Below are 23772 nucleotides of genomic sequence, written 5' to 3' on the forward strand. Positions count from 1 at the left end.
AGTTAGTTAGTTAGTTAGTTAGTTAGTTAGTTAGTTAGTTAGTTAGTTAGTTAGTTAGTTAGTTAGTTAGTTAGTTAGTTAGTTAGTTAGTTAGTTAGTTAGTTAGTTAGTTAGTTAGTTAGTTAGTTAGTTAGTTAGTTAGTTAGTTAGTTAGTTAGTTAGTTAGTTAGTTAGTTAGTTAGTTAGTTAGTTAGTTAGTTAGTTAGTTAGTTAGTTAGTTAGTAGTTAGTTAGTTAGTTAGTTAGTTAGTTAGTTAGTTAGTTAGTTAGTTAGTTAGTTAGTTAGTTAGTTAGTTAGTAGTTAGTTAGTTAGTTAGTTAGTTAGTTAGTTAGTTAGTTAGTTAGTTAGTTAGTTAGTTGTGGCCTCCGGTGGGTTAGTGGTTAGTGTTCTAGTCTGGTAGACCGGAGGTGGTGGGTTCGATTCCCACCTGATGCACTGGTTAAGGAGCGCACAACAGGCTCGATAGAGGCCTAGGTGTATTTCCTCGGATTTGATGTATATATGTACATCCTCCTTTCAAACTAACTAACTAACTAACTAACTAGTTAGTTAGTTAGGTTAGTTAGTTAGTTAGTTAGTTAGTTAGTTAGTTAGTTAGTAGTTAGTTAGTTAGTTAGTTAGTTAGTTAGTTAGTAGTTAGTTAGTTAGTTAGTAGTTAGTTAGTTAGTTAGTTAGTTAGTTAGTTAGTTAGTTAGTTAGTTAGTTAGTTAGTTAGTTAGTTAGTTAGTTAGTTAGTTAGTTAGTTAGTTAGTTAGTTAGTTAGTTAGTTAGTTAGTTAGTAGTTAGTTAGTTAGTTAGTTAGTTAGTTAGTTAGTTAGTTAGTTAGTTAGTTAGTTAGTTAGTAGTTAGTTAGTTAGTTAGTTAGTTAGTTAGTTAGTTAGTTAGTTAGTTAGTTAGTTAGTTAGTTAGTTAGTTAGTTAGTTAGTTAGTTAGTTAGTTAGTTAGTTAGTTAGTTAGTTAGTTAGTTAGTTAGTTAGTTAGTTAGTTAGTTAGTTAGTAGTTAGTTAGTTAGTTAGTTAGTTAGTTAGTTAGTTAGTTAGTTAGTTAGTTAGTTAGTTAGTTAGTTAGTTAGTAGTTAGTAGTTAGTTAGTTAGTTAGTTAGTTAGTAGTTAGTTAGTTAGTTAGTTAGTTAGTTAGTTAGTTAGTTAGTTAGTTAGTTAGTAGTTAGTTAGTTAGTTAGTTAGTAGTTAGTTAGTTAGTTAGTTAGTTAGTTAGTTAGTTAGTTAGTTAGTTAGTTAGTTAGTTAGTTAGTTAGTTAGTTAGTTAGTTAGTTAGTTAGTAGTTAGTTAGTTAGTTAGTAGTTAGTTAGTTAGTTAGTTAGTTAGTTAGTTAGTTAGTTAGTTAGTTAGTTAGTTAGTTAGTTAGTTAGTTAGTTAGTTAGTTAGTTAGTTAGTTAGTTAGTTAGTTAGTTAGTTAGTTAGTTAGTTAGTTAGTTAGTTAGTTAGTTAGTTAGTTAGTTAGTTAGTTAGTTAGTTAGTTAGTTAGTAGTTAGTTAGTTAGTTAGTTAGTTAGTTAGTTAGTTAGTTAGTTAGTTAGTTAGTTAGTTAGTTAGTTAGTTAGTTAGTTAGTTAGTTAGTTAGTAGTTAGTTAGTTAGTTAGTTAGTTAGTTAGTTAGTTAGTTAGTTAGTTAGTTAGTTAGTTAGTTAGTTAGTTAGTTAGTTAGTTAGTTAGTTAGTTAGTTAGTTAGTTAGTTAGTTAGTTAGTTAGTTAGTTAGTTAGTTAGTTAGTTAGTTAGTTAGTAGTTAGTTAGTAGTTAGTTAGTAGTTAGTTAGTTAGTTAGTTAGTTAGTTAGTTAGTTGTCCTGCAGATTTTTATAGTCCAAACTGCATCAAATATTTTATAAATTATTATTATTTATTTTTCTTAATTTTTACACCTTCGCCTTGACAATCAAATTACTAAATAACATTATTATTATTAAGTGTACCATTTTTTTCTATTTAAATTGTTTAAATTTGAAATAGTTTTTAAATATTTTGTTTGGTTTTTCAAACATTTGTTGTTTTTTTCCTATTGCCACCACCTGTTGGCAAGATCTTAAATCGACGACAGCTGAAATGTCTTCTGTCACAAATTCTGCACGATATAATTTGTCTCGTTTTTGTGTCTTTTCTATTGAAACAAACAATTTATATGAGATCCTAGAATAAAGATCATTTGTGAAATGATAAATCTATTTTCATCAACTGTATAAATATTTTATTTTTCTGGGGGCATATTGAATACATACATTCATACGTTTTGTAATTGATGGCAAATTTTAAACATGTTTTAATGCCAATTTATGCGATTTTTTTGCTAAAAAAACAAAGAATTTTTTGACTGATAAAAAAAAATTATGCAAAAAAAGAAATAAAATAATTGCAGAATTGAAATACTGACGAATATACATATATGGACTATAGTCTTGACTATAGCTGGGACTATATAATAGATTATATTATGAACTACAAAAAATACTATAATTTTGACTATTGAATAGGCTATGGATTATAGAATAGACCATAGAGACTATAGTCTGGACTGTAGTTTGGACTGTGGAATAAACTTTAGTCTGGGCTATAGAAAAGACTATAGTCTGGACTATAGAATAGACTATTGTCTAGACTATAGAACAGACTACAGTCTGGACTATGGAATAGACTATACTATAGAATATAGTCTGGACTATAGAATAGACTATTGTCTGGACTATAGAATAGACTATAGTCTGGACTATAGAATAGACTATAGTCTGGACTATAGAATAGACTATAGTCTGGACTATAGAATAGACTATAGTCTGGACTATTGAATAGACTATAGTCTGGACTATAGAATAGACTATAGTCTCCACTATAGAATAGACTATAATCTGGACTATAGAATAGACTAGACTATAGAATATAGTCCGGACTATAGAATAGACAATAGTCTCGACTATAGAATAGACTATAGTCTGAACTATAGAATAGACTATAGTCTGGAATATAGAATAGACTATAGTCTGGACTATAGAATAGACTATAGTCTCCACTATAGAATAGACTATAATCTGGACTATAGAATAAACTAGACTATAGAATATAGTCTGGACTATAGAATAGACTATAGTCTGGACTATAGAATAGACTATAGTTTGGACTATAGAATAGACTATAGTCTGGACTATAGAATAGACTATAGTCTGAACTATAGAATAGACTATAGTCTGGAATATAGAATAGACTATAGTCTGGACTATAGAATAGACTATAGTCTGGACTATAGAATAGACTATAGTCTGGACTATAGAATAGACTATAGTCTGGACTATAGAATAGACTATAGTCTAGACTATAGAATAGACTATAGTCTGGACTATAGAATAGACTATAGTCTGGACTATAGAATAGACTATAGTCTGGACTATAGAATAGACAATAGTCTGGACTATAGAATAGATTATAGTCTGAACTATAGAATAGACTATAGTCTGGACTATAGAATAGACTATAGTCTGGACTATAGAATAGACTATAGTCTGGACTATTGAATAGACTATAGTCTGCACTATAGAATGGACTATAGTCTCCACTATAGAATAGACTATAGTCTGGAATATAGAATAGACTATAGACTGGACTATAGAATAAACTATAGTCTGGACTATAGAATAGACTATAGTCTGGACTATAGAATAGACTATAGTCTGGACTATAGAATAGACTATAGTCTGGAATATAGAATAGACTATAGACTGGACTATAGAATAGACTATAGTCTGGACTATAGAATAGACTATAGTCTGGACTATAGAATAGACTATAGTCTGGACTATTGAATAGACTATAGTCTGGACTATAGAATAGACTATAGTCTCCACTATAGAATAGACTATAGTCTGGAATATAGAATAGACTATAGACTGGACTATAGAATAAACTATAGTCTGGACTATAGAATAGACTATAGTCTGGACTATAGAATAGACTATAGTCTGGACTATAGAATAGACTATAGTCTGGAATATAGAATAGACTATAGACTGGACTATAGAATAAACTATAGTCTGGACTATAGAGTAGACTATAGTCTGGACTATAGAATAGACTATAGTCTGGACTATAGAATAGACTATAGTCTGGAATATAGAATAGACTATAGACTGGACTATAGAATAAACTATAGTCTGGACTATAGAATAGACTATAGTCTGGACTATAGAATAGACTATAGTCTGGACTATAGAATAGACTATAGACTGGACTAAAGAATAAACTATAGTCTGGACTATAGAATAGACTATAGTCTGGACTATAGAATAGACTATAGTCTGGACTATAGAATAGACTATAGTCTGGACTATTGAATAGACTATAGTCTGGACTATAGAATAGACTATAGTCTCCACTATAGAATAGACTATAGTCTGGAATATAGAATAGACTATAGACTGGACTATAGAATAAACTATAGTCTGGACTATAGAATAGACTATAGTCTGGACTATAGAATAGACTATAGTCTGGACTATAGAATAGACTATAGTCTGGACTATAGAATAGACTATAGTCTGGAATATAGAATAGACTATAGACTGGACTATAGAATAAACTATAGTCTGGACTATAGAATAGACTATAGTCTGGACTATAGAATAGACAATAGTTTGGACTATAGAATAGACTATAGTCTGGACTGTAGAATAGACTATAGTCTGAACTATAGAATAGACTATAGTCTGGAATATAGAATAGACTATAGTCTGGACTATAGAATAGACTATAGTCTGGACTATAGAATAGACTATAGTTTGGACTATAGAATAGACTATTATCTGGACTATAGAATAGACTATAGTCTGAACTATAGAATAGACTATAGTCTGGAATATAGAATAGACTATAGTCTGGACTATAGAATAGACTATAGTCTGGACTATAGAATAGACTATAGTCTGGACTATAGAATATACTATACTCTGGCCTATAGAATAGACTATAGTCTAGACTATAGAATAGACTATAGTCTGGACTATAGAATAGACTATAGTCTGGACTATAGAATAGACAATAGTCTGGACTATAGAATAGACTATAGTCTGAACTATAGAATAGACAATAGTCTGGAATATAGAATAGACTATAGTCTGGACTACAGATTAGACTATAGTCTGGTCTATGGAATATACTATAGTCTGAACTATAGAATAGACTATAGTCTGGAATATAGAATAGACTATAGTCTGGACTATAGAATAGACTATAGTCTCCACTATAGAAGATTATAGTCTAATCTGGAATATAGAATAGACTAGACTATAGAATATAGTCTGGACTATAGAATAGACAATAGTCTGGACTATAGAATAGACTATAGTCTGAACTATAGAATAGACTATAGTCTGGAATATAGAATAGACTATAGTCTGGACTATAGAATAGACTATAGTCTCCACTATAGAATAGACTATAATCTGGACTATAGAATAGACTAGACTATAGAATATAGTCTGGACTATAGAATAGACTATAGTCTGGACTATAGAATAGACTATAGTCTGAACTATAGAATAGACTATAGTCTGAACTATAGAATAGACTATAGTCTGGAATATAGAATAGACTATAGTCTGGACTATAGAATAGACTATAGTCTGGACTATAGAATAGACAATAGTCTGGACTATAGAATAGACTATAGTCTGAACTATAGAATAGACTATAGTCTGAACTATAGAATAGACTATAGTCTGGAATATAGAATAGACTATAGTCTGAACTATAAAATAGACTATAGTCTCCACTATAGAATAGACTATAATCTGGACTATAGAATAGACTAGACTATAGAATATAGTCTGGACTATAGAATAGACTATAGTCTGGACTATAGAATAGACTATAGTCTGAACTATAAAATAGACTATAGTCTGGAATATAGAATAGACTAAAGTCTGGACTATAGAATAGACTATAGTCTGGACTATAGAATAGACTATAGTCTGGACTATAGAATAGACTATAGTCTGGACTATGGAATAGACTATAGTCTGGACTATGGAATAGACTATAGTCTGGACTATAGAATAGACTATAGTCTGGACTATAGAATAGACTATATTCTGGACTACAGATTAGACTATAGTCTGGTCTATGGAATATACTATAGTCTGGACTATAGAAATGACTATAGTCTGGAGTATAGAATAGACTATTGTCTGGACTATAAAATACACTATAGTCTGGTCTATAGAATAGACTATAGTCTGGACTGTGTGTGTGAAGTTAAATTCGAATTTAACTAGCAAAGACACAAACCAGGTACCCCTTAGACTACCATTTCCATATAGTGGGACATGTGTAACTTTCACTCAGTTCCACTAATCCTCTCCAGAAATTTCCAAAAAATGTACTTTCTCAAACAAAATTAAAATTCATACTGTGGGAGTCCCACGATTATTTCAGATATTCAACCTATATAGTTCCATTAGGTACCCTTTATACTAATATTTCCATATAGTGGGATATATGTAACTTCCACTCAGTTCCACTAATCCTCTCCAGAAATTTTCAAAAAATATACTATTTTTCAAACAAAATCAAAATTCATTCTGTGGGAGTCCCACGATTATTTCAGATATTCAACCTATATAGTTCCATTAGGTACCCTTTATACTAATATTTCCATATAGTGGGATGTATGTAACTTTCACTCAGTTCCACTAATCCTCTCCAGAAATGTTCAAAAAATGTACTATTTTTCAAACAAAAGTTGTGTTTTGCTGCTAACGTTCAAAGGCAATTTCATATAAATTTAAAATTTATACACGTTAGGAGTTAACGTGTAAAATTATACAAGTTAATTTTAACTTCGATAAAAGTGCTACCAATTCAAAAATAAAAATACAAATATGAATGTGTGGATGTCAAATAATAAAAAAATATTTTAAAATTAAATTTAAATTACAAAAAATTAACAAATGAACAAACATTTTCAAGATATTGTAATTAATTTCAAGATTTAGCTGATTTTTTCTGCGAGGTGATGCCAAGTCAGGTAATGTTCGTTTTGTTGCTAACTTTGATCGTTAATATTCAATAATAGCAACAAAACACAGCAAAAATTAAAATGCATACTGTGGGAGTCCCACGATTATTTCAGATATTCAACCTATATAGTTCCATTAGGTACCCTTTATACTAATCAAAATTCATTCTGTGGGAGTCCCACGATTATTTCAGATATTCAACCTATATAGTTCCATTAGGTACCCTTTATACTAATATTTCCATATAGTGGGATATATGTAACTTCCACTCAGTTCCACTAATCCTCTCCAGAAATTTTCAAAAAATGTACTATTTTTCAAACAAAATCAAAATTCATTCTGTGGGAGTCCCACGATTATTTCAGATATTCAACCTATATAGTTCCAATAGGTACCCCTTAGACTAAATTTTCCATATAGTGGGATATATGTAACTTCCACTCAGTTCCACTAATCCTCTCCAGAAATTTTCAAAAAATGTACTATTTTTCAAACAAAATCAAAATTCATACTGTGGGAGTCCCACGATTATTTCAGATATTTAACCTATATAGTTCCATTAGGTACCCTTTATGCTAAAATTTCCATATAGTGGGATATATGTAACTTCCACTCAGTTCCACTAATCCTCTCCAGAAATTTTCAAAAAATGTACTATTTTTCAAACAAAATCAAAATTCATTCTGTGGGAGTCCCACGATTATTTCAGATATTCAACCTATATAGTTCCAATAGGTACCCCTTAGACTAAATTTTCCATATAGTGGGATATATGTAACTTCCACTCAGTTCCACTAATCCTCTCCAGAAATTTTCAAAAAATGTACTATTTTTCAAACAAAATCAAAATTCATTCTGTGGGAGTCCTACGATTATTTCAGATATTCAACCTATATAGTTCCATTAGGTACCCCTTAGACCACCATTTCCATATAGTGGGACATGTGTAACTTTCACTCAGTTCCAGTAATCCTGTCCAGAATATTGGTAAACAAAGTTGAATGTTTAAGTAGGTTTACTATAAATACAGATATATTACATACACAGTTCCATTAAGTAGCCTTTGGACCACCATTTCCATATAGTTGGATGTGTGGAACCTTCATCCTGCTTCCAAAATGGTCAGTTTTCTTCTCCTAATTCAATTACAATATTCTGTTAAGTGATTAACAGCGCTCTGTTAGCTGCAAAATGAGCACTGTTAACAAATCTGGTTTGTGTCTTTGCTAGTTAAATTCGAATTTAACTTCACACACACGTCTGGACTATAGAATAGACTATATTCTGGACTATAGAATAGACCATAGTCTGGACTATAGAATAGACAATAGTCTGGACTATAGAATACACTATAGTCTGGACTATAGAATAGACTATAGTCTGGACTATAGAATAGACTATAGTCTGTACTATAGAATAGACTATAGTCTGGACTATAGAATAGACTATAGTCTGGACTATAGAAAGGACTATAGAATAGACTATAGGCTGAACTATAGAATAGACTATAGTCGGGACTATAGAATATATTAAAGTCTAGACTATATAATAGGCTATATTCTGGACTACAGATTAGACTATAGTCCGGACTATAGAATAGTTTATAGTCTAGAGTATAGAATAGACAATATTCTGGACTATATAATACACTGTAGTCTAGTCTATAGAATAGACTATAGTCTGGACTATAGAATTGACTTAAGTCTAGACCATAGAATAGTCACGACTTTAGCTATAGTCTTGGCTATAAAAGAAGTATGAATAGAATAGATATAGAATAGACTATAGTCTGGACTATAGAATAGACTATAGTCTGGACTAAAGAATAGACTATAGTCTGGACTATAGAATAGACTATAGTCTGGACTATAGAATAGACTATAGTCTGGACTATAGAATAGACTATAGTCTGGACTATAGAATAGACTATATTCTGGACTATAGAATAGATTATAGTCTGGACTATAGAATATACTATAGTCTGGACTATAGAATAGATTATAGTCTGGACTATAGAATAGACTATAGTCTGGACTATAGAATAGACTATAGTCTGGACTATAGAATAGACTATAGTCTGGACTACAGATTAGAATATAGTCTGGTCTATGGAATATACTATAGTCTGGAGACTATTGTCTGGACTATAAAATACACTATAGTCTGGACTTAGAATACACTATAGTCTGGACTATAAAATACAGTATAGTCTGGACTATAGAATACACTATAGTCTGGACTATAGAATACACTATAGTCTGGACTATAGAATAGACTATAGTCTGGACTATAGAATAGACTATATTCTGGACTACAGATTAGACTATAGTCTGGTCTATGGAATATACTATAGTCTGGACTATAGAAAAGACTATAGTCTGAACTATAGAATAGACTATAGTCTGGAATATAGAATAGACTATAGACTGGACTATAGAATAGACTATAGTCTGGACTATAGAATAGACTATAGTCTGGACTATAGAATAGACTATAGTCTGGACTATAGAGTAGACTATAGTCTGGACTATAGAATAGACTATAGTCTGGACTATAGAATAGACTATAGTCTGAACTATAGAATAGACTATAGTCTGAACTATAGAATAGACTATAGTCTGGAATATAGAATAGACTATAGACTGGACTATAGAATAGACTATAGTCTGGACTATAGAATAGACTATAGTCTGGACTATAGAATAGACTATAGTCTGGACTATAGAAAAGAATATAGTCTGGACTATAGAATAGACTATAGTCTGGACTATTGAATAGACTATAGTCTGGACTATAGAATAGACTATAGTCTCCACTATAGAATAGACTATAATCTGGAATATAGAATAGACTAGACTATAGAATATAGTCTGGACTATAGAATAGACAATAGTCTGGACTATAGAATAGACTATAGTCTGAACTATAGAATAGACTATAGTCTGGAATATAGAATAGACTATAGTCTGGACTATAGAATAGACTATAGTCTCCACTATAGAATAGACTATAATCTGGGCTATAGAATAGACTAGACTATAGAATATAGTCTGGACTATAGAATAGACTATAGTCTGGACTATAGAATAGACTATAGTCTGGACTATAGAATAGACTATAGTCTGAACTATAGAATAAACTATAGTCTGGAATATAGAATAGACTATAGTCTGGACTATAGAATAGACTATAGTCTGGACTATAGAATAGGCTATAGTCTGGACTATAGAATAGACTATAGTCTGGACTATAGAATAGAGAATAGTCTGGACTATAGAATAGACTATAGTCTGAACTATAGAATAGACTATAGTCTGGAATATAGAATAGACTATAGTCTGGACTATAGAATAGACTATAGTCTCCACTATAGAATAGACTATAGTCTCCACTATAGAATAGACTATAGTCTCCACTATAGAATAGACTATAGTCTGGACTATAGAAAGGACTATAGAATAGACAATATTCTGGACTATATAATACACTGTAGTCTAGTCTATAGAATAGACTATAGTCTGGACTATAGAATTGACTTAAGTCTAGACCATAGAATAGTCACGACTTTAGCTATAGTCTTGGCTATAAAAGAAGTATGAAATAGACAACTTTAAATAGAAAAATCGTCTGTTATTTTAAATAATTTATAAATGTATCTCTTTACTCAAACATAGTGCATAAAGTCAATTTATATTCTTTACAATTATTACCACTAGCGATGAAAAAAAAAACGTACTTTAATTACAAAATTATCACTGCCATCGTTCATTGTACAAGAAGAAAAGTAATTTAAATTTTTCTCTACAAAAACTTACCACTTGTATAATCGGTTAAAATAAGGGCATAATCCATAATTATGGTTATTGTTGTAAAACACGCAGACTAAGTTACGGGTGGCAAATGCAGCCACAAAAAACTAAAACCGACAATTAGTTTTGAAAACTACTACAAAAACACCAACAAAGCTTTTTCTAGCGGCAAATACTGCAGTTAAAGGAAAATAGTTTTCAAATTCTATATAGAAAAGCCCGCATTTAAAGTTATGATCACGTTTTTATAATCAATATTCGTTCTTTTTTTGCTGTTGCACACAAACACATAAAACTTAAAACAAATTGACTTTAACTACTTGAAATTGCTATTAAAGGAGATATGGATAATACACAATTTTTCTATATTGAAGTGTTAAATATTATTTTCTGGTTGATATAACAACAACAATCAATAACAAAAATAACTGTAAAATATGACACCATTATGATGAACTATTAACCTCAATAGGAAAATTTGTTTTTGTCAGTTAACAAAACACAAGTAAGAAAATCTATCAACCAATCATCTTTAGAAAACATTTTTGGAATATTTAATATGTTGTCTTTCTGGGCAGGATGTGTTTTGCATATATTTTATAATTGTCTGTCTATCATTGCCATTATATCAGAATGACTTTCCTAAATTTAAATTTTGTCTGGTTTTTTTATTTGATTTTTTGTTATTTTATTTTTACACACACTTGAATATTATTTTGTATCTTTTTGTTCGACTACCAACTTCTCGACTGACAATTTCATTTTTACTTTGAGTTGTTATTACTTCATTTTGTTGCATAGAAATCAGTTACTTCTTTCTATGGTTGAGGTCTGACAGCCTGCCTTCCGCCTTCCAATTCACTCAAATATTCCAAATTTCATAAACAAGTTATTTTTGTTATTGTTTTTTTTTTTTTGTGGAAAATTTTATTTCTACAAATATATTTATTTATTTTTTGCTTGTTTTGCAAATTTGTTTGTATTTTTATTAACAAATTTTTCAGCAGTAACAAATTTGATTCTATTGGGTCTCCCTCTTATATTTTGTTGGTTTTTTTTCAGTTTGTCATTTTGCTATTTTTGTCACTCTATGTCAAGTACTAGTATTTTTGAAGTAAATACTTTCAGTTTACGGTTTCGCAGAATCGACTTTTTGTCGAAAAAAGTCCAAAAGTCGAAGTCAACTTTTTTGTTCTAACAAAATCGTATAAATCGATAAGTCGACTATATTGTAAGCAATAATTCCAAGAAATGATTTTGCAAAAGAAAAGTGGAAAAATGTTGGAAAAAGTCGAAAAGTCGACTTTCATAAAACACGAACATCGAAAAGTCGACTTTTCCCAAAACGCAAAAAGTCGAAATGTTGACTTTTTGATAATTGAATTTGAAATATTTATTAAAAACTCAGACAACAATGATAATCCGTCTTTCCCATATCCTAAGCCTGTGAAAGGAAAGGGTTAGGATACCAGTAGACCTTCTACTAACTGCTGCTGAAGACTTCTGATTCACTGAGCCACAATGGACTACTCAGTGACTCAGAAGTCTTCAATGCGACATAACCAATACGATAAATCAAAATTCTGATGGAATCATTAACTCATACTCAATCTAAGAGATGGAATGACAAGCCTACTGTTTGGTTTATAAGTACTGAAGACAGTCCTTAATCATCAAAGCAGCCGACTTTCCGGCATTCGAAGTCCGCACTTGGGAAAATTGGCCGCGAAATATCCATTCACACGTGTATTAACTACATTAGCCCTAGGTACCGATGTACCCGATGAGTATATTACCTACATACAATAGCAGAAGGCCGAGTTCAGTAAACGGAGTTATATAACTCATGACGACTTTGTAGAATACAGGACACAATAAAGAACCCTGATATAACCAGACTACTACAGATTTCGGGAATCGTCTACACTCACGCAAACTTGTACTAAGGAAATTGTCTATATTGGTCCATAATCTTCCGTTTTATTTCAATACTAGAGCAATCACTACCTTTTCAGCGTTCTGAGTAAATATCCACTATGCAGGCAACGCTTAAAAGGACCAGGTGTTGCGGAGTGTTTTCATCAAAATCTAGTATCTCATTGAAACCACTAGATCTTTTATGAGATCTTCTTCTCAGCGCATCACTAATCGACTTTGGAAAAAGTCGTAACACTGAAACCAAATTATACTTTTGTAAATTAATTCGGATTAAACCGAATTCGAATCTGACCTCAGAATTTCTCCATCACATCTGGGATTTGAGATATCACATCCTGGCCCTTATTGAGACGTTATAACAGCTCCAAGATAAGTTTATTTATAAAATATTGTCTGCCATCCGAAAATCCATTCTGTCAACTTTAAAATAAGGGCTTAACATCTTACAAAACTTCTTTCTTCTTCGAGATATCTTCATCTTTGGATTCGGATCAGCTTAATCCTTTAGAAAAGTTGGCTTTGGTCTCTGGGTCTTATATATGAAAAACTGAGACTTTATATTTAGCAAGTGCAACTTTGAAATTTAATTATATAAATATTTGGGAAAAATAGGCGTATTGACAATAGTGTGAGTGGTGCAAATCAGGTGAACTAAATAAAAAAATCTTATATCTTGAAAACTATTACAATTAGAGTCCTGTAGCTTTACTAGAAGTAAAAATATTAAGAACAATAATGGGCGGGTAAAGTGGGCGTGGCTTCTTTTATATTATTTAATTATTAAAATTCGTATTTTTGGAGAAATATAAGAGTTACGGTTCTAAACTTTTGTTCTAGTAACTTTACTTTCAATATGAATGTATTGAACTAAAAGTGGGCGTGTCACGTCTCATGTAAATTCATATATATGTATATTAAGGTAACATATTGAACATAACTAGTTCTTTAATAAACATCTATTATTAATGTTTTAAACTGAGATAAACTATGATATAAAGCTCAGAGTTCTTAAAACAGATTTCACACTGTATTCGTCAATTTTCTCAAAATATAGGCGTGGCACTCTCATATGAAGTAAATACTAAATTCGCATATCCGAGTTAATACATATAAGAACTAAAGTTCTAAACTTTTGTTCGAGTTACTTTACTATCAATATGAAAGTATTGGGCAAAAAGTGGGCCTGGCACTTTTCATGTAAAAACTACAATTCATATATCTGGAAAGTTATAACTGTTTAAGGAAACTGAAACTTTTACACCTTCTTGTTAGATCGTGAAGTTAAGTAAACATAATATGATAATAAGATTTAAAATATTGAGTTTCGAAATAGTTCCAAAATCAGATTTCAAACATCTTGTATATTGAGTTTCGAAATAGTTCCAAAATCAGATTTCAGACTGAATTCGTTATTGTATCAAAATATAGAATAATATAGAATGGGCGTGGCACCTTCCATATAAAGTAAGATTTAAATCCCATAAGATAATATTCCAGAAAGGGTGAAAATTTTGAACCTACCTGGGGTAGAATGATAAAATTTCGAAAATTGTGTTTCAATATAGTTTCAATATCAGATTTCTGACTGTATTCATTTCAAAAGAATTCTGAAAATGTTTTATTAAAGAAATATTCGGAAAACATTATGCATAGTCGTCCTTAAAATTGGGACCTAATAGGCTTAAAACCTTAGATACCATATTACCATATTACTAAATGGATAATCTCTTATAGATTTCAGATAGCTGAAAATTAAATCGTCTTTACTAAATATTTATGAAAATTTTCTTCGATTCACTCACACCATCTGATTACATTTATGTCATTTATACACGTAGTATTTATGGTTGACAAGTTACTTCATAGTGTGGTGGGTGGTATAAAATTAAATTTGAAAAATTGTTGTCTATTTTAAGGGGACGGATTTGCGGGCGTTTATTAAAACATGAGCACAGATACTAGATCTGTTCGCCTATATGATATCGCTAACATGATGGATAACTTTTATCAAAAGTTATCACATCGCGGCTATATAAACAATCGTGATAGCAATGACTTCTATTAGTCATTGCTATCACGATTACGAACACTCGCATTACTATTCCTTGTCACTTAAATAATGGTCGAAATTTTATCTTCTTTAGATTTCTAAAGAAAAATCCCCACCTTGGCCTATAAATCCGTCCCTTAGTATAAACTTAAACCAACTGCTAAAGCTAATAGTTCGATAAATTGCTAGTTTGTTTAGAAATAACTAACATAATAATATATTTTCCACATAATCTTAAATCTAAAAACAATCATAAATTGTTTGAACTTTACCACCCATTTTCTATTCAAATTTAACCATAATTGCCTTTAGTATAATTAAATCCTTTTGGTTTACCTTCATTGTTTTCATTATTTATTATTATTATTTATTAAACTGATTACTAAAACAAAACTAATAAATAATTTGAAATTTATAAATTACTGCAGTAAAACAACAAATACATATAAAAACCGTAAAAACACATAATGATTGTTTTACAAATTATTACAAATTACAATTATGTTAATGCGGTTTTCCGAACAAAAAAAAAAAAAAAAAAAACAAAAACAAACAAACAAATTTATAAACGGAAACGACAACAACTGGCAAAACCTTCGACACTGACGTCAATTTAGTAAATTGGCAAACGATAAAACAAATAACAACCGAAAGACAAACAGTAGTAAAATGAAAGTCACGTGAGATTAGCAATTAATATTAAACACATTATGAAATAAAATTAAACCTTGATTTGTGAAGGCACCAAGACATCAGCCCAAAAGGATAAACGTGCTTCATAAAAAGCCAATAAATTTTATTCGCTTTATTTAGAAAGTTTGTAGTTTTTATCTTCTGAAAATAACCATAAATACGCACTTGCTACGAGGGTAGTAAGAAAAGTGCTTGTCATACTATTTCCGAGAAAGTCTAGTCTATCACCCAGTTGGTAGTGTAGTCTATACTTCTCTCTACAGTCGAGTCTGTAGTCCATAGGCCTGACCATAGTCTCGTCTATAGCCCAGGCTATATATAGTATTTTCTATAGCCCAGGCTATAGTATTTTCTTTAGCCCAGGCTATAGTATTTTCTATAGTCCAGACTATAGTCTTTTGTCTGTAGTCCAGAATATAGTACCGTCTATAGTCCAGACTATGGACTAGTCTATAGTCCAGACTATGGACTAGTCTATAGTCCAGACTATGGACTAGTCTATAGTCCAGACTATGGACTAGTCAATAGTCCAGACTATGGACTAGTCAATAGTCCAGACTATGGACTAGTCTATAGTCCAGACTATGGACTAGTCTATAGTCCAGACTATGGACTAGTCTATAGTCCAGACTATGGACTAGTCTATAGTCCAGACTATGGACTAGTCTATAGTCCAGACTATGGACTAGTCTATAGTCCAGACTATGGACTAGTCTATAGTCCAGACTATAGTCTAGTCTATAGTCCAGACTATAGTCTAGTCTATAGTCCAGACTATAGTCTAGTCTATAGTCCAGACTATAGTCTAGTCTATAGTCCAGACTATAGTCTAGTCTATAGTCCAGACTATAGTCTACTCTATAGTCCAGTCTATAGTCCAGACTATAGTCTCGTCTATAGTCCAGACTATGGTCTCGTCTATAGTCCAGACTATAGTCTAGTTTATAGTCCAGCCTATAGTCTCATCTATAGTCCAGAGTCTAGTTTATAGTCCAGACTATAGTCTAGTCTATAGTAGAGACTATAGTCTAGTTTATAGTCCAGACTATAGTCTAGTCTATAGTGCAGAGTACAGTCTATTTTTTAGTCCAGACTAAAGTCTAGTCTATAGTCCAGACCAAAGTCGAGACTATAGTCTCATCTATAGTCTAGTCTATAATCCAGACTATATTCTATTATATAGTCGAGACTATATTCTAGTATATAGTCCAGACTATAGTGCAGACTATAGTCTCGTCTATAGTCCAAACTATAGTCCGGACTATAGTGTAGTCTATACTCCAGACTATAGTCTAGTCTATAGTCCAGACTATATTCAAGTCAATAGTACAGACCATAGTCCGGACTATAGTATTAGTCTATAGTCCAGACTATAGTCCGGACTATAGTATTAGTCTATAGTCCAGAATATAGTCCAGTCTAGTCTATAGTACAGACTATTGTGTAGTCTATAGTCCAGACTAGAGCCTTGTCTATAGTCCAAACTATATATAGTCTTGTCTATAGTCCAGAATATTGTCTACTCTATAGTCCAGACTATAGTCAAATCTATAGTCCAGACTATAGTCTAGTATATAGCCCTTTCGATATTTTTACACTTGAGGGATTTAAGTATGTTTTTGGTCCCGGTTTAATAAAAATATTAAGCTGACTTACCGAAATTTTCTTCCATTATGTCCAAGAATTCCTTAAAATTATATCCCGATTTAAGTTATGATTTTGAAATATTTAAAAAATATAATACAAAATTCCAAAAGACACCGAATAACAATATTTTCATAACATTATCAATTTTAGTCCTTCCTGTTCAAGCCAAAAATAACACAATGATCACTCACTCGCGATAATTACTCTTACTAATCGATCGATTAAAATCTTTACACAAATGGTCTTTGTTAATTAGTATTTCTTTAACATTTAAAGAAAAATTGTCTTCAAACGTTTCAAAAAATATGCGAAAAAAAATATAAAATTTGTTGTAAACAAATTTGCCAATTTAAATACTCAATTTATCATTTCTTTTGCTTTATGTCGAATTTCTATATTTTCTGGCCGTTTTTTCTTTGACAAAATATCGAAAAATATACAAAATATAAAAGAGAAATTTCAAATTCATTTGTATACAAAATGAAAACAAAACTGAAAAAATAATGTTGACAAATTTGTGAAAAAAATGTAAATTTGAAATTTATGGCCTAGTGAACAAATTTATTTATTATTTTTTTTAAGAATTTTCGATAGATTTGATATTTTAAAATTTACTTGTTTTCGATTGGCCATTTCAAATGGTTTTAAACTGAAATAAATTTTGTTGGTGTTAAGGAATTTATGAAATTTATGTTGGTACAATAAATATCTGCAAGCAAAAGATATATACAAATACAAAAATATATAAATCTTTTAGTTAAGATACCCAGCGAACAAAGATTTTTGAATTTGAATTTTTTTAAGAAAATTTAACAAATTTCATTAAATCCCATTTTTAGATATATATTCAATGAAATCTTCAATGTTATGTTCGTTGGGCAGCGATATATGTTTTTATAGGTGTGCAAAGTGTTTCTTTTTATAGGTGATTGCATGTTCTCGACCTGTCTATATATGATAAAAATAGTTAAAACTATAACAACAATAAACATGAAACAATAACTCAAAACATCATCATGAACTATATTTTTTGTCAGTTTAAGAAAAGTCAATAAACTTAAATGAAATTGATGTGGGCCACAGTAGCGTAAGTGATATTTTATGGGCGTGATAATGGAACGGAGAGTCTAAAATGCAACCTGTGAGATTTGTAGCCTGACTATAATCTAGTGTATAGTCTGGACTACAGTCTAGTCTATAGTCTGGGCTATAGTCTAATCTACGGTTCAGACTATAGGCTAGTCTATAGTCCAGAATAGAGTGTAGTCTATAGTCCAGACTATAGTCTAGTCTATATTCCAGACTATAGTCTATTCTATATTCCAGACTATAGTCTAGTCTGTATTCCAAACTATAGTTTAGTCTATATTCCAGACTATAGTCTAGTCTATATTCCAGACTATAGCCTAGTCTATAGTCCAGACTATAGTCTAGTCTATATTCCAGACTATAGTCTAGTCTATAGTCCTGACTATAGCCTAGTCTATAGTCCAGACTATAGTCTAGTCTATAGTCCAGACTATAGTCTAGTCTATAGTCGAGACTATAGTCTAGTCTATAGTCCAGACTATAGTCTAGTCTATAGTCCAGACTATAGTCTAGTCTATAGTCCAGACTATAGTCTAGTCTATAGTCCAGACTATAGTCTAGTCTATAGTCCAGACTATAGTCTAGTCTATAGTCCAGACTATAGTCTAATCTATAGTCCAGACTATAGTCTAATCTATAGTCCAGACTATAGTCTAATCTATCTGTAGTCTAAAGTTTAGACTACAGATAGATTAGACTATAGTCTGGACTATAGATTAGACTACAGTCTGGACTATAGATTAGACTATAGTCTGGACTATAGATTAGACTATAGTCCAGCTAAAGGTCAAACACTTTACCTTTTCAAAAGTCAGGTTAATATAGAATATAATAGAAAAGAACTAAAAAGAAATAGATCCTTAAACGAAAAACGTTATTTTAGATCGAATTCACGCTTTCAGCTTAAAACCAAAAGAACACCAGAGGCAACCACGTTAAAAACATTATAATATAACTTTAAAATTTTCTATTTCAAACTGTGTGCATAGGAGTTGCCACGTTATGACTTTATTTTAAAACAACAAGTAAGAGTTCTCTATTCGACTGTGTGTTCGACTGTGAATCTTACATCCCCTTCACAATGATGTGTTAAAACTCTGAATGTTTAATTTTACGTTTCTTGGTTCAATATTACAGAAAATTCAAAAAGTACCTTTTGAAATACGAACAAGTACCAAAAAGTCGCCTTTATATGTAGGTTCTCATTTACTACGATACCTATGTACGTATGTATATGTATGTACGTTTGTGTTATAGAAAATTCAAAAAGTATTCAAAAGTGTCTAAGCATACACGAAAAATCTAAATTTTTGTTGAAATTTTCAGAGGTTGTCTCGGATATTTGCTCATATCTCCGTTATGAAGCGAATTTAGCAGGTCTTAAATAGGAAACCTTTCTAAAATATATTCCAGATATTCCGAAGATATCTGGAATCTTAAGAAAATTTATTTCAACAAACATACAGGTGGACAGACAGTCAGACAGATAGAAAGATGCAGAGACAGACGGACATAGCTAAATGTGCTCCGCTACCTATAAGGATCCAGAATATATGTATATACTTTATAGTATCCGAAAATTACAAACGGAATGACAGACTTATATATGTATACACTTGAAGGGAACCCTTTTCACGAAGGTGAAGGGTATAAAAATACTCTCTCACCAACAGTAGTGTTCAAAACCAAAGAAGCTTTTGCCAACATTATATTTAAAGAACTAAATTCTAGAACCCTAGCTATAGACTATAGTCTAGTCTATACTATAGTGTATAGTCTAGTCTATAGTCTAGTCTATAGTCTGGTCTATAGTCTAGTCTATAGTCTAGTCTATAGTCTAGTCTATAGTCTAGTCTATAGTCTAGTCTATAGTCTAGTCTAAAGTCTAGTCTGTAGTCTAGCCTATAGTCTAGTCTATAGTCTAATCTATAGTCTAGCCTATAGTCTAGTCTATAGTCTAGTCTATAGTCTAGTCTATAGTCTAGTCTATAGTCTAATCTATTGTCTAATCTATTGTCTAGTCTATAGTCTAGTCTATAGTCTAGTCTATAGTCTACTCTATAGTCTACTCTATAGTCTAGTCTATAGTCTAGTCTATAGTCTACTCTATAGTCTACTCTATAGTCTAGTCTATAGTCTACTCTATAGTCTAGTCTATAGTCTAGTCTATAGTCTAGTCTATAGTCTAGTCTATAGTCTAGTCTATAGTCTAGTCTATAGTGTAGGCTATAGTCTAGTCTATAGTCTAGTCTATAGTCTAGGCTATAGTCTAGTCTATAGTCTAGTCTATAGTCTAGGCTATAGTCTAGTCTATAGTCTAGTCAATAGTCTAGGCTATAGTCTAGTCTATAGTCTAGTCTATAGTCTAGTCTATAGTCTAGTCTATAGTCTAGTCTATAGTCTAGTCTATAGTCTAGTCTATAGTCTAGTCTATAGTCTAGCCTATAGTCTAGTCTATAGTCTAGTCTATAGTCTATAGTCTAGTCTAGTAGTCTATAGTCTAGTCTATAGTCTAGTCTATAGTCTAGTCTATAGTCTAGTCTATAGTCTAGTCTATAGTCTATTCTATAGTCTAGTCTATAGTCTAGTCTATCGTCTAGTCTATAGTCTAGTCTATAGTCTTGTCTATCGTCTAGTCTATAGTCTAGTCTATAGTCTAGTTTATAGTCTAGTCTATAGGCTAGTCTATAGTCTAGTCTATAGTCTAATCTATAGTCTAGTTTACAGGTTAGTCATACGATATTGTAAAAAGTTAATATTGTAAACAGTATATGCTTAGGTTTACAGTACTGTATCTATGTGCATAACAATTTTTGTCTTTTTTTTATTTGAGCAGATCCACTTTTACAAACACTTAGTCGTACAAATTACATAAACAAAAACACTTTTGAAGTTGTCTCGTTTAGTAAAATATTTATGGTATTAATATCCGACACCCTATAGATCCTAAAACAAATTCATAAACTTTTAACATTCCAATGTAACATTTTAATTTTTGAGCAAATTTTTGTCTCAGTTGAACCGTACACATAATATCCAAACTTAGTGTACTGAAACAAAAATATCCAGGTCGAGTCAATATTTCATATTTAACAGATATGTATGTAAGGTGTATTTCTATGTCGTTAATGCCGACTAGGCAGTTCGGATTTGTTTTATAACAAAATATCTTGCTTCTATTTGTATATTTAAAATATATACAGCTGTGGGATTGCAATATTTTGTTTCAACACAATCGTCTCATATAGTTAGTGCAAACAAACATAAAAGTATCTATGTTTGATTGCATATGTATGTATATTTGTATGCATGTGTTTGATAGTTGTTATATATATTCTTATATAACAAAACTGATTGTTATTTGCATTCATTTATTTTACAAAAAAAAAATATCTCTACTTAAAATAGCAAATGTCAAGGAGTGAATTCATTAATTGTATTGGAACTGTTATCTAAAGGATCAACTGTATTTGAGAAATACAAAACAAGCAAAATCTACTCTTAGTGCTCATTTGATTTGAACAACTGAGAGGCTGTTGGTCTTGATTTATTTATATTTTCCATTTTAAGTTTTACAATGAATTCCTTTAAATAACTTTTATTCATATAAAGTTTTGTTTTTAGTTTCTATTTTTCCAACTCATACAATGAGCTGAAAGTTCTTTGCAAAAGGGAACTTCTAAAACAGATTGTTTTCATTAAACAATTGACTATTTTTCTCAGTTACAGAAAATGTATTTCATTTCAAATGATTAAATGAATTGCATTTCATAGAGTTTCTACATACATACAGACATATTAATTAAAATAATGTCTATTATAGGGTGTTTATACAGAATTAAAATGTTAGAAAGAAAATTAACAAATCATACAGAATTTAAATTTTGTCTTTAATATGCAAATCATTTAATTCTAAATTTGAACTAATATAATGTCCACCACATTAACAAAGGAAAAAGCAAATGCATTACTTTTGGGGTCATAAACCATTACAATTTTCCATTGTTCATTCCATCTTGCTTCGTTGCAATTCTAACACACACACACACTTTAACGCAACAAAACACATCCTTTGAAATCTATTTTGATTCACTATTTTTTCTGCATTTCACAAAACATTTGACTGTGAAAAATTCAACAATAATGTACATTGTTCATGATGTTGCTGTACAATAGACACAACAAAAAATTAACATTTTTTGGCAGCTGTTCGAACAAATGCTTTATACATTTCCCCTCTTTTCTTGTTTGGCATTCAATTTCGCCAAACGTTTGGCTGCCATTTGTAACTATTTTACTTTTTTATCAATTTCCCTGCATTTTTCAAACGTTTAGTTTTCTTGAAACAGTTATAAATTGAAAATTTAATGTAGCGTAGAAACTTTGCTGTAAACTTTCTTAACAAAAGCAATGAAAAATTGTTAAGAATTTGCCGCGTGTTATGCTCAAAAGGACACGTGATTTATAATTTGGCGAAATAGTTTTGGAAAAGTTTGACTAGTTATAAATAAGTGTGAAATTATTAAAATGAAACTTTTTCCGAAAACAATAAATAATATATTTTCGAGGTTATAATAATGATAAGTTATAATCGCTACTGTAGAATAGACTATATTCCCGTCTATAGTTTAGACTGTGTTCTCGACTACAGAATAATCAAATTTAGTCTATAGTTAGTTTAGACTACAGTACGGATTATAAACTCGTTTATAGAAAAGACTATACCACTGGACGACTATAGAACAGCCTTAATTATGGCTATAGAACAAATAATAGTCTTGCTTATACAACAAACTAGAGCTAGATTATAGACTGGAACTGACCTACATTCCGGACTATAGAACAAACTATAGCCTGGACAATGATACTGACTAGATGCTTTAATATGAAAGATTAAAATCTGGAATATAAAATAGACTTTTGTCTAGATCACAGATAAAATAACTATCTGGACTAAAGAAATGACTACAAAATAGCCTGGCATACAGAAAACACTATATTCTGGGCTATATAGATTATAGTCTGAACTGTAGAAATCGCTATAGTGTGGCCTATAGATAAAAGGTTATAGTCTGGAGTGTAATGAAGGCAATAGTCTGGAATATAAAAAGCTATACTCTGGACTATAGAAAAGACTTCTTGCCTATAGAAAAGGCTTCTATAGTCCAGACTATAGTATTCTATAGTATATTCTATAGTCCAGACTATAATCTATTCTATAGTCCAGACTATAGTCTATTCTATAGTCCAGACTATAGTGTATTCTATTGTCCAGACTATAGTCTATTCTATAGTCCAGACTATAGTCTATTCTACAGTCCAGACTATAGTCTATTCTATAGTCCAGACTATATTCTAGTCTATAGTCCAAACTCCAGAAATTCTCAGGAATATCAAGTATAGTCTGAACTATAACAAAGGCTGTAGTCTGGACTGAAGCAAAGACTATAGTCTGGCGTATAATCTGGAGTATAGTCTGCAGTAGTCAGCTAGTTAGTTAGTTAGTTAGTTAGTTAGTTAGTTAGTTAGTTAGT

At 30.9% G+C, this 23772-nt stretch overlaps 2 protein-coding genes across 2 annotated transcripts in view; one reads left to right on the forward strand and one right to left on the reverse strand.

Moving 5' to 3' along the window:
* LOC119612952 (cytosolic carboxypeptidase Nna1-like) overlaps nt 1-17606 on the reverse strand; it is a 46279-nt gene extending 28673 nt beyond the window's left edge. The window contains exon 1 of the mRNA XM_037968848.1: nt 17159-17606. Coding sequence (XP_037824776.1) covers nt 17159-17174 — 16 coding nt within the window. The 5' untranslated portion in view covers nt 17175-17606. The remainder of the gene's footprint in view (nt 1-17158) is intronic.
* Nucleotides 1-23772, forward strand: part of LOC119612951 (glutamine-dependent NAD(+) synthetase) — a 38224-nt gene that overhangs the window by 4025 nt on the left and 10427 nt on the right. The gene's annotated exons all lie outside the window — the stretch shown is intronic.

Source organism: Lucilia sericata, unplaced genomic scaffold, assembly GCF_015586225.1.
Source record: "Lucilia sericata isolate MDLA Ls3-8-SP2 unplaced genomic scaffold, ASM1558622v1 Contig001885F_arrow, whole genome shotgun sequence".
In the NCBI taxonomy this organism is placed as follows: domain Eukaryota; kingdom Metazoa; phylum Arthropoda; class Insecta; order Diptera; family Calliphoridae; genus Lucilia; species Lucilia sericata.